This window comes from Leucoraja erinacea, chromosome 20 (assembly GCF_028641065.1).
Source record: "Leucoraja erinacea ecotype New England chromosome 20, Leri_hhj_1, whole genome shotgun sequence".
NCBI classification, from domain to species: Eukaryota; Metazoa; Chordata; class Chondrichthyes; order Rajiformes; family Rajidae; genus Leucoraja; species Leucoraja erinaceus.
This window is the reverse complement of record NC_073396.1, coordinates 4,463,411-4,482,242: the sequence shown is the minus strand read 5'-3', so window position 1 is coordinate 4,482,242 and position 18,832 is coordinate 4,463,411. Positions and strand designations below refer to the sequence as shown.

Here is an 18,832-nt window from a genome sequence, read left to right as displayed (position 1 = left end):
CAACCACCCCGTTGGAATAGAACACGAGATACTAGAAGGAACAGGCCCTTCAGCCCATAACGTTTGTGCTGAACATGACGCCAACATCAACTCATCTCATCTGCCTGCCCGTGATTCAGATTCCATTTTCTTTCTGTCATTTCAATGAGATGCAGAGGACCATCTGCAAACATATCTTCTCAAGGATGGCAATGTGCTACACTGCATGGTTGCCCGCAGGGTGGAGCTACAGGGGTTGGGGTGTCAAAAGCAGCAAGCGATATACAGCGGAGACACAAGTAACTGCAGTTGCTGGATCATTGCGCAAAACACAAAGTGCTGGAAGAATTCAGTAGGTCCGGCAGCATTTGTGGAAGGAATGGGCAATGAACGTTTCCAGTCGGGATCTTCTTCAGATTAAATATCCAGACATTGTCTGATCCACTGAGTTCCTCCAGCACTTTGGGCTCTGTTTGAGGAATATACAGTGGCCATGTGCCCCAATGAGTACCCTGATATCTGTAGTTTGGAGGGGGATGTTGGGGGCTTCTTATAATGTGTGAGGGCAGTAAAAAAATTAAGTGGGTCAGGCAGCATCTTTAGATTTAAGGAATATAGAGTCTTTAGATTTAAGGAATATCAAGTACTAAAGGGTAGAACTTAAAGGTGAGAGAGGCTAAATTTAAAGATGTGCAGGGTGTTTTTTTTTAAACAGTTGATGGCGGTGAAGACAGATACAATTGAAGAGACTTGGATATGCAGAGAATGGAGGGGTAATGATTATATGCAAGCAGCCAGGCAAGGGTTGGTCTTGGCATGTTCGGCTCAGACACTGTGGGCTGAAGGGCCTGTTCCTGTGCTGTACTGCTCTATGCAATTTCTTCACCAGTGTTGAAGCCAAACGACCACTGGCCCTGAAAGAGTAGCAGAGTCAGGACAATACGGTGCCAAAGCAAGGCCAGTGTCCACACAAGCCATAAACCACCAATTTACACTTGGTCCATTCTATACCCCCCACACTTCCATCAAATTACCCACACCCTATCAGCTCCACAACCATGTATCTATCTAACTGTGTATTTATCTAACTGCTCCTCCCCCCCAAAAAAAATCTCTGCTGGAAATATTCTCAATGATCAACAGAAATGTGATGGCACCAGTTTCAATTCTTATTATTTCCCCACTCCCACCTTAACTGTTCAAATAAAAACCATTCACAATTTGTCTTTGTCATCATCTAATGAAAACTGGTGATCTTTCTCTCATTTGAACAGAAATATCATATGAACCAGCTGGATAACTATTGATGTCAAATCATTAAGCATTTCACTCAATTTAATGGCAATAAGCATGTTCATTTTTCGCTAATCCAACTTGATATCATTCATTACCAGTGCAACTTTCTTATTAGTTTCATCAGTTTTTTGGCACAGCATTCACATCTACCATCAGGTGGCGAAATCAGATGACTTACCCGCGATGTGAGGTCCCACAGTCAGAGTATCGGAGATTTGCTTCGGATAATTTAATTACCTATTGGGTCTGATCCAGCTGTCAGCAGGCTGCACAATTAAGCGCTATTTCACTCCAGTTCACTGGTGACATAAGCAGAACGCTGTTAGCGATGAATCATTCAAAACCTGTTTGGGTCATCGTGGCCGGGGATAAAAACCACCCCAAGCATGATAACACTCAGACTTTTCTATATTGTCGAATTATAGTCTGAAGAAGGATCTCGACCGAAAACATCACCCATTCCTTCTCTCCAGAGATGCTGCCTGTCCCGCTGAGTTACTCCAGCATTTTGCGTCTATCTTTGCTGAATTATAGTCTCTATTTAAAACATTTTGTTTTATTTTTTACCAAAATGTATGATTCACAATATACTCAATATGCCATTAACATTTCCATTCACTTAAAACATAGAGTGGGCAAACTCAGCGGGTCAGGCATCTCTGGAAGACCTAGCTAAGTGATGTTTCGGATTGGGTCCCTTCTTCGGACTGATCTACCCATCTTCCTGAGATGCTGCCTGACCTACTGAGTTCCTCCAGCACTGTGTTTTGCTCAAGATTCCAGCATCTGCAGTTCCTTGTGTCATCATCTTCCCACTTACTTAATCCATTTGTATCTCTACAGACTCGATGTCTTCCTCACAACTTACCTTCCCAATTTTGGCCACAATACACGTGGTCATTTTATCTTTGTGATAAAATAGAATTACTAAAATAAAGAGGCTGCTGCCCATCTCTTAACCAGTTTGCCAATTATAAATATCTCCTTTACTATGAAATGACCCAATCATTTATTTTGGCAGGACAAACCTCTGCCCATGCTAGTGTATAACCTCCCTACGATGAGTTCCTGCTCACACAATGCGATGGATAATGATTCCACTTGCGTAATCATATGCAAGACTTATCACCAAAGCGGGGCCATGCAAAGTGGCCAAAGAAAGGCAATATATTGTTTGATAAAGGGAGTTTGTCAAAACCGTTGATTCAGACTGAGCTTGCACAAGGGTCTTAAAATTTCCCATTTGTCTAAATCAGTCCATTAGTTGTGGTGCATTAAACAGAGTCCATGGGAAACGTTTTGAAGTTTCCATAACATGTGTTTTTTCCGACTAATCAAGACCGAAAGCTTCTGCAACAAACACAAATGAAACTTATAATTTACCCAAGACAGCATCAACACGTTATTCTCACCACATGCTGACAGCGCTGGATGAAGTCTTGGATTTCCATTCATAAGCCCTTTGGGTAACCCCAGCTGCCAGATCCTACTTGAGTTATATTTTCCTTGCCTACTAGAGGTAAGATGTTCCCATTCCTTACTTGCATCCCTGAATGTTTAGTTTGGAGATACAGCGTTGAATCAGGCCCAACTCTGCGATGACCAGCGATCCCCATAGACTAATATGATCCTACACACCGGGGACGATTTTCAATTTTTACCAAAGCCAAATTAACTGACAAACCTGTACGTCTTTGGGATGTGGGAGGAATCCGGAGAACCCGGGGGGGGGGGGGGGGGGGGGAAACCCACACAGTCACGGGGAGAACGTACAAACTCTGTTGACAGCACCCGTAGTCAGGATCGAACCCGGGTCTCTGGCGTTGTACGGCAACTCTACCGCTGCGCCACCACGCTGCCATCAATGTATAAACACCATTTGGCTAATCGATACAGCAAAAGGCTACAACTGGTTAATCAATAGAGCAGCATTACATCCAGGCCTTGCTTGCCATTCATCCTACAAATGTTAAATCACATTGCAACATCCCATGGGCAGAAATGGGGACCCATTTTATTCTTTGACATGTGAAACGTTGAACAGAAACTTTCTTGGTCCACATTGTGGTCTTCTGCAGCAAGATAATACAATCAAGTGTTCTTCATCCACTGAACTCAGCTGTAGCCAAGCACATCAGTATCAAATGGGAGTCGTTTATTAGCAACAGAAACTGTTGCAAATACTCAGCAGGTCAGGCAACATCTATGGGGAGACAAACAGGTCGATTTGATGACTTTACATCAGAACTGATGGAGAATTTCTTGGAAGTCTGTTGATCGATGCCTTCAGCCGTTAGGTAGATGGTGCGTTTATTCATTGATTGGTGGCAACTCACACGGCCAGTTTGTACGAAGATCAGCTTCACAATCATGTTCAGTGGTGTACTCACTACAACCTTGCATCTGTTTTTGGAGAAGCAGCTCAAAAAGGTAGAAAAGCAGAAGTGGATAAAATCTAGCACTTTTTGTTAATTGTTTTTTAATAATTTTCTGTTGATACATTTCTTCATTACAGATCCTTCAGTGCTAAAATGTGCAAATTCATTGTCTTCACATTGCAAAATGTAACATTTCAATTTATGACTTCAAATGTCACTAAATTATTATTTTTTAAATAATTAAAATCTGATGTCGTAACTTTAATGCAGGTCAGGTAGTGAGAAATCCAGAAACAGGGAAGGCCTCTTTCACAGGAGACAGAGTTGTCTACAGCTTATATTCCTATTTTATTCAACATCCAATATACTAAAAGTTGAACACCTACTCTGCATCTCATAAGATGTTTTGTCGTTCGCAATTAGAAAGCAAAAAATGCTTCAGCACAAACATTTTTGCTGTATGAAGTGAATCGGTGCTAAAATATGTTTTGGAGGATGATAGTAGGGAAAGGCAGTCTGGAAGAATTAATGTCAAAAGAATATTATAACTCTGGATTCATTCTTACAGGGAGCAAAATACTTAGATGTATAATAAACTATAGATGTCAGTGTCCAAAAAATGATTAAAATATACAAAACATTACCTTTCCATACATAATTTACATACATATCACCTTTTTGTACATCATTAAATTGCTTACAATTTACAAACTCTAAACACCACAGCACAACTGGATTGCAAACAGAATTTGCAAGTTCTGTCATTCTGTCTTTTATTAAACCAACAAACTGCCTCTCCTCCACCATCTCACAGCCCTGGCCCCTCTACTCAACTACAGCCAGCACGACAACCAATTGGCCATCTTTAGCCATGGTGAACTGTTGGCTTTTAGAACCAACCAGATTTGGTACCATCAAATATTCTCCTCGTGTTAACTCTAGGAATTGGATTTTTAAAAGTGTTTTTCTTTTAAATAATATCATAAACAACCGGACAATTGAGTTATCATTTTCCTTGCCTTCCTTCACCAGAGGCATTACACCCAACTGAATTACTGGAATATGACCATTAGATAATCTAGTTCCATCAAACAGGAGCCACTTCTAGTCTCAACGCCTCAGCTTTATGCATCTCATCCATCAACTCTGGAAATGAAGTTCTGCAGTATGTCGTTCTTTCAAATAAAAATATCAGATCTTAATTTCATGGAGAAAAATAAACACCGCAGATAATCACAGAAAGTGCAATAGATGCATCTTCACAACTTGATTCGACTTGCTCTGAAAGTCGACTTGATTTGAATTGCTACACAGTTCAATTAGGGGGTTACAAGCATTTAACTACTTTCTTGAAAGGAACGCTTCTCAATCTGCTCCAGAAGAAAGTTTCAATGGCCCTAGCTTCTTGCCAGAAGGAGAAAAAAAACATTGTGGTGATTACTTCTGCTGTGCTGCCAACCTTTCTACACATTGCTCCAGTCTTTAAAACAAAAAACATCAATAAAAGTGGAGCATTTCGGCAATCAACATCAAAAAACAGTGGAATATTTTATCACCAATCACATTTTTGTACAAGCCTTTTTACAATATCGGTAAAACGCCAAGCAAAACACCTTCTAGCATGTTTGTATTAGTGGCTACCAGGTAGAATAATTAATTAAGAGCACTGGGTTAATGCTGGACAGGTGCACACTTCTACTAAGCATGATCATAGAAGCAAACGTAAAGAAAAACATTGGCTGAAAAGACGCAGTATATTAATTTTTTTTCCCTTCAATGGCTTTGTCATTTAGATTTCTATTATCTCTGCTTCAGAAATACTACGACTTGCATTTCTTGACCTACAGATCTGCAGTGTAACCAGAGTAGTGGTGAGCCTTGTCTACGCTCTCCACAGAGATGACCAAGGAAAGCCTGGTGCAAATGCCACACTTTGAGTAGCTTTTGATGGTATCAATCCAGGTCATGATAGACACTGAAGAATAACAGCAGATTCAATGTTGTTACAAACATGTTTTTTTCCCCTCTATCTCAAATAGATGTTTTGTCCTGATCCAATTACATTCTACCGATGAAAAGGTCTCTCCCGTGTATCTTAATGGCCACATTTCAGCAGATCAGTGGCTGTAAACTCTTGATCTTTGCAGTTCTAGAAAGTTTATATTGCAAGGTGTTGAATGATTATAGTAGAACATCATTAAAAAAAAAACCTCACGTTTCAATTTGTTTTTTCACCTCATAGGACCAGAAAGGCCATTTGGCCCATCAAGTCTATTCCACCATTCAATCATGGCTAAACTATCTTTCTTGGTCCTCCAAAATATTCCAAATGGAATTTAAACTGGAGGTGGTGAAGGGAGGGCTTAAGCCAGAAAGGGTTATTGGGATGAAAGAGCTACTTGAAATTTAGTTGCATCTGGTTGGGTAACTATAGTTGGGTGGAGTATATTCCATGCTTTAATTTCCCTCTCAACCCCATTCTCCTGCCTTCTCCCCATAACCTTTATTTATTTTCAAGTCGTAAAATGAAGCAATGGAGGATCGCTTCTACTGATTGCATGTTTATAACTAGTAATTGAAATACACTCAGTAACAGCAATTGTCAAAATAAAAAGAATTCTTTGTTGCAAGAATTCCACTTACTAAAGGAATTTCTAAAACAATTTGCTGACGCACCTTCAACATTAGCTAGGCGTCGGATAGCTGATGTTTGGCCGTTGGGACAAGGAATAGAAACTGATAACAACATCAGAATACCAAATCTTTCTAGGCTCAAGTGGACTCAAAGTAGCAACCCCTCCACAGCTGACCAAATTCACACTGTACATTGTAGAAATTCAAGGGAGTCAAGAGTCCAGGAGGAATAATGTCTGAGATAATCACTTCTCTGGTAAAGAATCTGTCATAATCACAAGATTCAAAAACACATGGGATACCATCTTTTATTTTCAGATTAACTTACAAATATCCACTCAATATTTAAACCCTTTGGATTAAAAATGAGATTCATTCTTAGTGTCACATTTAATGAACCGTCTCTTTTGGAGCAAGTGTTAAAAGTATAATATTCATAGTTGTTCCCTCAAAGGAATGAAATTCGAAGGACCACAATTTCACACCAGAGAGTCTGATTTAAGTGAATGGACAAAACCTCACAGGGGATTCCAGGTGCGGGAGGCTGAAAGTGGTTGGGATGGGGCTGCTATCTTACAGCTTTGGAAACCTGTGTCCATGAATGGAGGAATAAAGTGTCCTTAAACCTTTCAGTTCGGGTGAAGCTAGTGGGACGACACTGAGAAAACGACCGGTCTGGCAAGATTAAAGTGGCTCCTAAATTCTCGAAACTTGGCACATGTAAACATGCAAAGCTAGAAGGCTCCAAGGCTGCACAAGGCGGCAATTTTTGGCCAAATGGGGGGAAAAAACATATTTACTCAAATTCTTTACAGGAATTAAAGCCACTGGGGGAGAAACAATATATTTTGAGTTCAATATTATAGAATTAAGCTACAGCTACAATTTTTCCTTTTTTTTTTTAAATGTTCCATCCATATTTTTCTTCACTTTCTGTCCTGCAATTGTAAGTCTGCAGCAGCATCACAGTTCAGTCTATTGCAAGTGTTCTTTGCCGGCTCACAAGTCAAAAGGTCACTCGCTCTTAAGAATCAGGGGAGGCGTCTCATTGTCCTCATCCATCCGCAGAGTGCCAATATTCAAATCATCATCTGGATCAATACCGCCCACTGCTCCTTGGTCCTCTGAGTAGGCTGCATCAAACAGATTACATCAAAGTATAAGTTACAGTCGTTCCAGCAACATGTGACTGATGGCATCAAATGTGAAGAAAGTCATTGCCAAAACACACAACTTTTACTTAACTGTAACAAGTCCAAGTTGTCACCCAACCAAAATTTTACCTGATACACTATAATGCACATCATTGAAACATAGAAAAAACATGTTGTTAACCTTCACTGCAAGTTAATCTCTTCTAAGAAACATAGAAAATAGGTGCAGGAGGAGGCCATTCGGCCCTTCGAGCCAGCACTGCCATTCATTGTGATCATGGCTTATCGTCCCCAATCTATAACCCGTGCCTGCCTTCTCCCCCTACCCCTTGACTACATTAGCCCCTAGAGCTCTATCTAACTCTCTCTTAAATCCATCCAGTGATTTGGCCTCCACTGCCATCTGTGGCAAGGAATTCCATAAATTCACAACTCTCTGGGTGAAAAAGTTTTTCTCACCTCAGTCTTAAATGACCTCCCCTTTATTCTAAGACTGTGGCCCCTGGTTTTGGACTCGCCCAACATTGGGAACAATTTTCCTGCATCTAGCTTGTCCAGTCCTTTTATATAATTTTATATGTTTCTATAAGATCCCCCTCATCCTTCTAAACTCCAGTGCATACTTGATGAGTTACCAGATCAGATTTTAAAGTGGGGGGGGGGGGTTTACAAAGTTCTATTTGATACGCTGAAAGGTACGTCATTCAATCTTGGAAGAGTTATTCGATTTTTAAAAGTTGAGATGGGTGGGAGGGGGATTTTAAAAAGTTCCATTTGATTTGATACACTTAAATGCACACCATTCAATATTGGATGTGTCACCAGATCAGAATTTTTTGAGTGCTGATGAATCTTGGTGGAAACTTAATGACGGAAAATGTAGCAGATCTGACTGGTTGCTTACCGTGCCGTGTGGGTGATGACGGAGTATAACTAACTTTGGCAGCGGGTGAACTGTACGTCTGAGACACTAATGGACGATCATGTGGTGAAGGCTCCAGAATCTCGTTGGCTGATTCTACACTACCATCCAACCTGTGAAGAGAAACAGAGAAATCCATTTTATATTTATCTATTTATTTGTTATTTTTTAAGGGGGGGGGCCAATGTGAAAATAATTCCCTTCAATTTCTTAAATATCACCTCTCAATACTATAAGCAGTGCCATATAACCTACAGGGTGCATCGAACAATACTGCCCGGAGTCAAGTTACACCGTACTGATCTACTTTTATGTTCAGTTCCCATTTATATTCTTTCTCCTCTTCTTTTTCCAGTCATGTATATGCCACCTCCTAAATTGCATTTCACTCATCTCACATCTATATATTCAGCGGTAGTTCCTTCTCTCCAGAGATGCTGCCTGTCTCGCTGAGTTATGCCAGCTTTTTGTGTCTTATCTTTCGGCCTAGAAATTGTTGGTGTGATCTTTTTAGTACACAAGATCTACTCAAATCGATTAACTAAAACATTTCCAGCTGAAATTGCATCCACTGTGAAACTGGCCCAGCCATATGCTGCACAATGTATACAGGCACAATTGATGCATTTCCTGGCATCCATCAGTGGCGCACTAAACAATGTTACAGGTCATGCACTGTCAGATTACGACACATGGTGGCGCCAAAAGAATTGTTTACACAACTTAAGTGGAAGGTTTAAATTGGAGACCTGGAGTCTTCATAGAATTGTCTAAAACATCAATGCACTTCTATCTATCTAAAGGGACATTGCATACGGTCGGGCACTTGGATGGCCAAAACCAACATTCCCAGGTTCCTCAGGTGTAGAAAGGAACTGCAGATGCAAGTTTACACCAAAGATAGACACAAAATGCTGGAGTAACTCAGCAGGTCAGGCAGCATCTCTGGAGAAAAAGAACAAGAGACGTTTCGGGTCAGAACAAAGAAAGGCTGAAGAAGGGTTCGGACCCAAAAGTCACCTATTCTTTTTCTCCAGAGATGCTGCCTGACCTGCTGGTTTACTCCAGCACTGTATCGATTCTCAGGCTCTTCATATTGATTCCAAATAGTTGATGCGCCAGGGCTTATACCATGGCACCCCTCTTGTTAATGATTACCTACCTGAGATTGACCTACTCATGCTGATTCAGTTTTATGTTTGCCAATGAATTATCCTCAATCCCACGTGCTCTTATGTTGTGCAATATTCCCATCGACTGCCTTCTAGAAATCCCAATCCTCTACATTTGCAGATTCTTCTTTATCCATTCTGTACTCTACACCCTCAAAGAACTCCAGCAAATTTGTCAAATTTCCCTTTTAAAGTAACAACATCTTCAGATGTTCCACTTGTCCTATTGCCTCCTTGATAAATAATTCCAGCTATTTTCCCCAATGACAACATCCCTCTTCCCATCAGAACTGCCCCCTCCATCGACTCTTTTAAGTCGAGACTTAAAACACATCTTTACTCTCAAGCCTTTCTTGACGTCCTCTGAGGGAGGGCTATATGTATGTACTTAATCTATGAACCAATGTTGTAGAACGTTAGTACCTCCACCAATGTAAAGCACTTTGGCCACTGAGTGCTATAGAAATAAAAGTGACTTGACTTGACTTGAATGACAGACATCAGGCTAACCATCCAGTTTCCCCGCTTTGTCTCTTACCCACGAATAGCAGCATTATCCTTGCAGCTTTCCAATGCTCTGATAACGCTTCCACAATCAAATGAATTTTGACAGATTACAACCAAAATGTTCACCATCTCTGCACCTATTTCCCTAACACCAGATACTGACGTAGATACTCACGTGGAGCAAAGACCATAGACTACACAACAACTGCTCAGTGGCTCATGATTCCTTGACTGCTGAACTGTGACTTGTGCAGTGGTGGCCATTTCAAAATAAAACATGCATTGGCCCATTGCCTGTCACCAATAAACCTCAAGGCACTGGATTCATCTTACGGCTTAAACTGCCAAGCAACTACTTTATGCTTCTACCTCTGAAGTGCATTTCCACGATGCTTTGCTTACTTGTGCTGTTTCATTAGGGTGCACTCGCCTCCTTCTTGTGGGTCCAGGTTGTACATGTAGAGATAGCCATCTGCCGCTGCGACCAGTAGCCGAGGGATCTTCTGAATTCTGCAACGTCACAACCCAATGTGCAATTATCAGAAGTTACTGTTTATTGCGGTACTTTCCAAAATCATATCATCTTTGGAGAAACAAGGAACTGCAGATGCTGGTTTACAAAAATAAAGACAAAGTGTTGGTCTTTTTCTCTCTCAACGGGTCAGGCAGAGTCTCCGGTAACATTTCAGGTTGGGAGAAGAATCCTGACTCTATCCATGTTCACCAGAGATGCTGCCTGGCCCGCTGAGTTACTCCCAACACTTGGTGACTTTAAACAAAAATCATAACATCTTTTACTGGTCAACATTTATTCAAATAAACAGTCTCAATTTTTCATTATAATAAACTACAATTTCTTTCTCACATTTTCATTCCTGGTTTCTCCGATCGCTCCTCATGACTGATTTCTCCTGTTCAGGTCTGGTATTTGCTTTCCTTTGCTCAGTTCTTTACAGCTTCTTCGTGACAATAAACTAAACTGAACTGAACAGTAGGGTACAGTCCCAACTCTCCGACCTGACCTGTCTCATTGCAAATTTTGGACCTTTTCTCTGCATTCGTTATACAAAGTTCTACAAAGCTCAGAACTATAATCTGCACTCTGTATTTTCATCTTCACTCTTCCTATCATACTTTCGTTTGACTTGAATGTATTCATGTGTAATATTATCTAATTCGAGAGCATGACGTTTTCATTACACGTCAGTACCCGTGACAATTATAAACCTAAACCACTGGCTTATGTCTTGATCTTTTGTTTACTGTTACAAACATTACACCAGAGTATAAACTTGTTAAATTGGAATAGTAAAAATTTACAGCTAACTCTCGATCCAATGTATTTTAAAGCTGAAAAGAATAGTTTCGCCATCTATTGCTGACTGTGCACTCTTTGTTTCAGAAACAATGTTTGAATGGATTCTTCCACCTCAGGTTTAGTTTTATAGTTCAGAGATACAGCGTGGAAACAGACCCTTTGGCCCACCGAGTCCGTGCTGACCAGCACACTTGCACTATCCCACACACTAGGACCAATTTACAATCTTTACCAAAGCCAATTAACCTACAAACCCGTACATCTTTGGAGCGTGGGAGGAAACCAGAGCAACCAGGGAAACCCATGCGGTCACGGGGAGAACGTACAAAGTCCATACAGACAGCACCCGTAATCAGGATTGACCAGGGTCTCTGACGCTGTAAGGCAGCAATGTTACTGCTGTGCCACCCTTCCACCCGAAGTATATTTCGTTTTTACCAACAAGATACTCACGTTGCCAAAGCACAGATGTTTCTGTGTCCAGAGAAGGGCAATCTGACGGTTGCAAACGCCCTGCCCTGGTTAAACATCTCCGTGACCTGCGATGGCAGGTAGCTGGTGGAAGCCATGAGCACCTTCCCGAAGTACCCGGTCCATGTGGTTGGTTCTTCCTGTGGCCTGAAGGAGAAATGAAGACGTGTAAAAACCATAACAACCTCAACCGTACTCTGCCACGTCTCACTTTCAAAGACCAGGATTGGCTTGCGACGCAAATCTCACAGCAACAAGATTTGCTTTTAAATAAACACGCGTTCTCTTCCCGCAATATTCACCCTTTTCTAACCGAGCACTAGGCAAATTGATACTAAAGCCTTTTGAGGGGCAACAGATGCAAGGTGCGCCAGAGTAATGGAATGTAACACAGGGCGGGATGTCTGCAATTTTTTAATTTTTTTTTTTTTTTACAATCGATGACACACTTACTGATTTCTAACAAGGAAGTCCTCGAGCACCTTACTGTAAAACGGAATACCCCGTGTAACAAATCAAACACACACAGATGTGACAGCCATAAACATAATTAAATTTATTGCCGAAAGCACAAGGTGTGAATTAATGTTGGAAAAGATTTGAAAGTACTATGAAGAACAGAACGATGGTACTTCATGGAGGATCCACAATTAGGATGCTTATCAATTTAATCTTTTGACAATTATTTCAGCGTTTACCTACTTTTCTTTTTGTGTCTCCAGTTTGAAGATATGTACCGTCTCCGTGTTGCTGGAGGCAGACAGAAACATGCCGTCCATGCTGAATGCTAGTGAACAGATACTCACGCATCTAAATGACAAGAAATAAGACCCACTAAGGAACTCGCCAAAGAAAATGCTTATTCAACTCACTAAAGGCACACAATTTAAGAAACAAAGACAATACATTAAATAAAATTAATTAATTGCTAAATCACATTTATTACAGTAACAGAGTTTAGAACTTTATTCCATTAGTTAATTAAATTTTTTTTCCGTTTAGTTTAAAGATAGATCATGGAAACACAGGCTCTTCGGCCCACCGGGTCAATGCTGACCATTCACACGAGTGCTATATTCTCCCATTCCCTACACTACAAGGCCAGCTTTTAACGACCAATTGTCTTAGAAACCCGCATGTCTTTGACATATGGGAGAAACCAAAACATCCAGAGGAAATCCATAAGGTCACATGGAGAACGTGCAAATTCCAGACAGGTCCAAATGTTGGTTTGGCAAAGACGTGTTTTTAAAGCCATTGTAACAGTTTGCCGTTGTATTTTTAAAAGCAAATACATATATCAAGATTAACTCATCCCGTTTGCTTACCTCTTAACACCCCTCCGGAATTCAAAGAGTTTCTGCCCTTCGGGAATGGAGAATACTCGGATTACTGTTCCCTGTGGAATTAAAAGGTGGAAAAATTGAAGCATAAAATTTATACTAAGTAATGCCGATAGAGATAAGGAAATGATTACCGTTGTGAGTCTGTGGAATTCTCTGCCTCAGAGGGCCGATTCTCTGGATACTTTCAAGAGAGAGCTTGATAGGGCTCTTAAAGATAGCAGTCAGGGGATATGGGGAGAAGGCAGGAACGTGGTACTGATTGTGGATGATCAGCCATGATCACATTGAATGGGGGTGCTGGCTCGAAGGGCCGAATGGTTCACTCCTGCACCTATGGTCTATTGTTGTGAGGTATATATAAATGAAGTACAAATGAGGCAAAAATTATCTGACAAAGCACAGATTTTGTTAATGCTATGAATGCAAAGTGCTCGCACCACTGCTTGATGCAGCAATTCACTGCACCCAATCTGCATGCAACCACTTTGGCTGCAATTTTTATGCCTTGAAGAAGCTAGTCAAGGACGGGGTACTTTAAGGAGGAGGCACTTTGAGAAGGAGATTAACAGGCTGGCCACCACGGGCAATACCTATACATGACACAATCCCTCATTATCTGAACTTTAGGCCAAAGAATCAAGAGACATTTCCAAGTGCTGGCACCACCACAAAGCGATACTAACTCACATAGAACCCCTAATGTTGTGCGTTTTCAATTTTACTGTTCCACGTCATGAAACAGGATTATACGATGTGGGAAAGTACTGCAGATGCTGGTTTAAACTAAAGATAGACACAAAATGCTGGTGTAACTCAGCGGGACAGGCAGCATCTCTGGATAGAAAGAATGGGTGACGTTTCGGGTCGAGTCCCCTTTTCAGACTGAAGAACATGGCTTACCTTTTCAGAGGCTGTTGCCAGTTTTGAACCACTTGAATCAAATGCCAAAGCTGCAAGGGGACTGTCGTGTGCTGGGATCATATTGGCAGCTCTCTGTAAAATAAAGTAAGTGGAAAAAAATGCTCTACAACTACATTCCATTTACTAATCACTAAAGGAATCCGTGTTTTTGGGCAGATTAACCAAGATACGACTGGTTGAGATGAAATAGAATTTATAAGGACGGAAGTTAATTATTCAAAGACTCAAATTGCTAAAAATCAACCACATGATGCAGATAAAATCAATATCATGCATTTGCTTGGATCACAAAGGCCTTCAGCTCATTGCCATTATATTAGATGATCTTGGAATGTGATCTTTATATTTTACATTAGATTAACGATTTAGACGAGGAGCAAGGAGGTCCTACTGCAGTTGTACAGGGCCCTGGTGTGACCGCACCTGGAGTATTGTGTGCAATTTTGGTCTCCTAATTTGAGGAAGGACATTATTGCTATTGAGGGAGTGCAGCGTAGGTTCACCAGGTTAATTCCCGGTATGGTGAGACTGACAGATGATGAAAGAATGGGTCGACTGGGCTCGTATTCACTGGAATTTAGATTGATGAGAGGGGATCTTATACAAACATATACAATTCTTAAAGGACAGGCTAGATGCAGGAAAAAATGTTCCCCATGTTGGGGGAGTCCAGAACCAGTGGTCACAGTTTAAGAAAAAAGGGTGGGCCATTTCGGTCTGAGATGAGGAAAAGCTTTTTCACACAGAGTTGAGTCTGTGGAATTCGCTGCCACAGAAGGCAGTGGAGGCCAATTCACTGGATGTTTTCAAGAGAGAGTTATTGTATTGTATTGTATTGTATTGTATATCTTTATTGTCATTTCCTGAGTATTCGCATACCCAGAGGAAACAAAAAAATGTTGCTCAACCAGTGTTAGATCTAGCTCTTAGGGCTAAAGAGATCAAGGGATATGGGGGGGGGGGGGGGGGGGGGGGGGGGGCAGGAACTGGGTATTGATTTTAGATGATCAGCCATGGTCATATTGAATGGTGGCACTGGCTCGAAGGACCGAATGGCTTACTCCTATTTTCTATGTTTCTACACACTTAAAATATTCTGTGACATACTTTTGACACAAATATGTGGTTTGTGCAAACCAATACTGAGTGAAGAGGATGTTTATCGCAAACCCTACCTGATCATCCAAAGTCAATGATTGTGTAATTCTAATTGTGTAACTGCACTGAAATTCAACCCTCGTTCATCTCAAATTGCAAGTACACTATAACAGCATGTACAAGACCCTTTATAAATAGCATTTGTTGCTGGGTTTTTTTTACATTGCAGAATAGACGAACAAAGTTTGATATATATGTGACAAAACAATCCCCGTATTCCTCTTTAAGTATTCCCAATGATCTAGTCTCCACAACACTCCAGGATAAAGAATTCCAAAGATTCACCACCACCTGCAAGACGTAATTCCAATGCATGTGGGAATACTTTGCAAGATGGACAAGGTATAATTAGATGAGATACAGCGTGGAAATAGGCCCTTCGGCCCATCGTGCCCCGGCTGACCACCAATCACCCCGTACATTAGCAATATCCTACATAACATATAACAACATATAACATAACAATTTAAAGCACGGAAACAGGCCATCTCGACCCTTCTAGTCCGTGCCGAACACATATTCTCCCAGGGACAAATTACAATTGACAGAAGCCAATTCACGTACAAAATAGAATGTATTTGGAATAAATTGCTTAAAGCATTAAGCAGGTGGAGTTGGCAAAAAATTTAATTTCAGGTAGCTTTGGAGACAATACTGGCATCTAGATTTACTGTTATCCTATTCTTGTTCCTTGTAACTGTAAATATTTCTCTAGAGCAATAGCAAAAGGTCAGTGACAGCTTGACACAATAATTTCGCCAACTGAATGAGTTTCCCTTAGCAACGCTCCTGTAAATCAACAATTGCAGATTTACAGTCCAATAAATTAAGAACTCCAGTAGCAGCCACACAGGGCAACCAAATGGGTCAGCACCTGCTGTGTCAATGCAACAAAATCACAGCTGACGGCCCAAACTAAATGCCCACCCAATAGATTAGAAGGTAGTTAATGATCAACATCCACAACTCTCCACAGCACAGAATTTCATGTTTTCTCAAACCTAAAGAGTCTCCATCTCAAACTCGGGTAACCAACCCCTGAGCCCATGCCCATCCTTAAGGGCCTGTCCCACTTACGCGATTGTTTCGGCGACTTGCCGGCACCCGTCATGGTCGCAGCAGGTCGCCGAAGGTTTTCAAAATGTTGAAAATCCAGCGCCGACCAGAAAAAGTACGACTCTTTGGGCGACTACTCACGACCATACAGGCGTCGTGTGTCGACATGTCGCGGGAGTGACGCCTGGATGGTCGTGAGGGTCAGCCCAAAGGGTCGTACCGTTTTCTGGTCGACGCTGGAATTTAAGCATTTTGAACATTTTCGGCGACCTGCTGCGACTATGACGGGGGCCAGCAGTCGCCGAAACAATTGCGTAAGTGGGACAGGCCCTTAACTCTCACAAGGTCTACTTCTCAAGCATCCTCACAAACATTTATTTTTCAGTGAACGCGCCTCTTAATTCTCCTAAACTGTGGAGAATACAAGCCCCATAAACCCATCTTTTTCTCATAAAATTAATCCCATTCATCCCAGGAATCAAATGAACCTCTGCTGCACTCTCTCAGGCAAGTGCAATATTGCTTTTAAATAAGACCAAGTCTGCATTCAATATGCCAGGGAGCTTTCTCCAATCCCCAATTGTAACATAACTTCCAGATAGATGTTGCACCCCCTTCGCAATAAACCCAAGATTTTATTTGCAATGTTTTAATTACTTGTCGTACTTGCGAGCCAACTTTGTATTCCTTCCCCAGAGACACCCGGATCTCTCTGAATAAAACATAAGACACTAAGCAGGTCAGGTAGCATGGAGAGTGGGGGAGGGATGGGGAAGGCCAAGATATCCTTGATACTGCAAGGTCCGGTTTGCAGTGGGATTAAACAAATGATGAGTTTGTCTGTCTGATTGGCGACAGGGAAGGCAGCAAGAACACTGCAAATGCTACAAACTTCAGAATTCATTTGTTGCTGGGTTTTTTTACATTGCAGAATAGACAAACAAAGTTTGATATATATGTGACAAAACAATCCCCATATTCCTCTTTAAGTACTCCCAATGATCTAGTCTCCACAACACTACAGGATAAAGAATTCCAAAGATTCACCACCATCTGCAAGACGTAATTCCAATGCATGTGGGAATACTTTGCAAGATATTAAAAATTCCCAGCAGATCTAGACTTTGCTAAGGAAGAGATTAAAACAGGGCCAGTATTATAAATGGATGAAATGTGTTAGAAAGAACTGCAGATGCTGGTTTAAATCGAAGGAAGACACAAAATGCTGGAATAACTCAGCTGGTGAGGCAGCATCTCTGGAGAGATGTTTCGGGTCGAGACCCTTCATCAGACCTACAGCAGGTACAAACAGAGAAAACATGCTACTGCAAGTTGTAGAATTTAAGGTTGAATCCAAAGGCTGCAAAATTCTCTAACTGAGCCTTATTGGCCTTAATTTATCAACTGGATGATTTCACCTCGTGCTTAACCACAAAGCAACACAAACCTCACCTTAACAAAGATATTCACTTTGTCCTATCCAGCTCACCTCCATCCTCTATTCAACGTAAAATTAAGACTCCTCCCCCATCACCATTCTTTCTGAGCTCTGATAAAGGTTCTTCAACTCAAAATATTATATATTCTGCCTGACTTGCCAATTGATTCTAGCATTTTTCTGTTATGATTTTCTAAGTACACCTTGTGACTTAATAATTGACATTTGGCAAAGAAAAGTACACCATTTCCTATGAAATCTACTCAATTATTATATATATATATATATATTTTTTTAAAGAATTACGAAATAGTTCATCGTCTGCCTCTGCTGTCCTATCTTTTAGGTTTGTTTCCGAATTTAATTTTTAAAAAAACCTCTCACAACAAGTGATTAACTTAGAGTGAAGATTCTAGTGGAGTTTGCACGTTCTCCATGACCACGTGGGTTTATGCCAGATGCTCAGATTTTCTCCCAAACCCCAAAGACTTGCGGGTTTGTAGGTTAATTGGCCCCTGTAAATAATCTCTAATGCGTAGGCAGTTGAAAAGTGGGGTAACATTGAACTAGTACGGTCGGGTGATTTATAGTCAGCAGTGGGCCGATGGGCCTGTTTCATGCTGTACCTCCAAGTTCAATTTTAAAAGTTAATCTTTTGTTGGCTGAGAATAAGTGGTACAATATTTATCTTAAAGGTGTTTTCGACATCACAAAAAAGTTAGAAGTAAAACACAAGCTCTTTATAAAAATGTTTTAATCCATTCAACATGCAACTTACCAGATTGATGGTATCGAATACCTGTACTTCCCCAATTGTTGCACTACCAGGGTACGCAAGGTAGCAATTGTCATTATTAATGGAAAGTGCACACAAACCTGAAGACAAGATAACTGGTATCAGTCAAGTTTCATAAACACTTCAGAACCACACGTGCAAAGCAAGCAGCAAATGCATGCGAGTTTGGAATTATGCACACCATTAGGTATTTTCTTTTAGCTGGTTTCCGCATTGGGTGGGGCTGACAATTTGTAGCTTTCTAGCTGTCTGTAATATGAAGCAATTAGTGGTGCTTCACCAGTAA

At 41.0% G+C, this 18,832-nt stretch overlaps 1 protein-coding gene across 1 annotated transcript in view; it reads right to left on the bottom strand.

Annotated features, from left to right (window-relative positions):
- Positions 1-6,577: 6,577 nt before the first annotated feature.
- wipi2 (WD repeat domain, phosphoinositide interacting 2) overlaps positions 6,578-18,832 on the bottom strand; it is a 33,847-nt gene continuing 21,592 nt past the window's right edge. Inside the window, exons 5-12 of the mRNA XM_055651037.1 lie at positions 18,529-18,626; positions 14,078-14,170; positions 13,160-13,230; positions 12,534-12,641; positions 11,814-11,978; positions 10,445-10,552; positions 8,346-8,476; positions 6,578-7,420 (exon numbers count right to left, since the gene is read on the bottom strand). Of these exons, the coding sequence (XP_055507012.1) occupies positions 7,302-7,420; positions 8,346-8,476; positions 10,445-10,552; positions 11,814-11,978; positions 12,534-12,641; positions 13,160-13,230; positions 14,078-14,170; positions 18,529-18,626 (893 nt within the window). The 3' untranslated portion in view covers positions 6,578-7,301. The remainder of the gene's footprint in view (positions 7,421-8,345; positions 8,477-10,444; positions 10,553-11,813; positions 11,979-12,533; positions 12,642-13,159; positions 13,231-14,077; positions 14,171-18,528; positions 18,627-18,832) is intronic.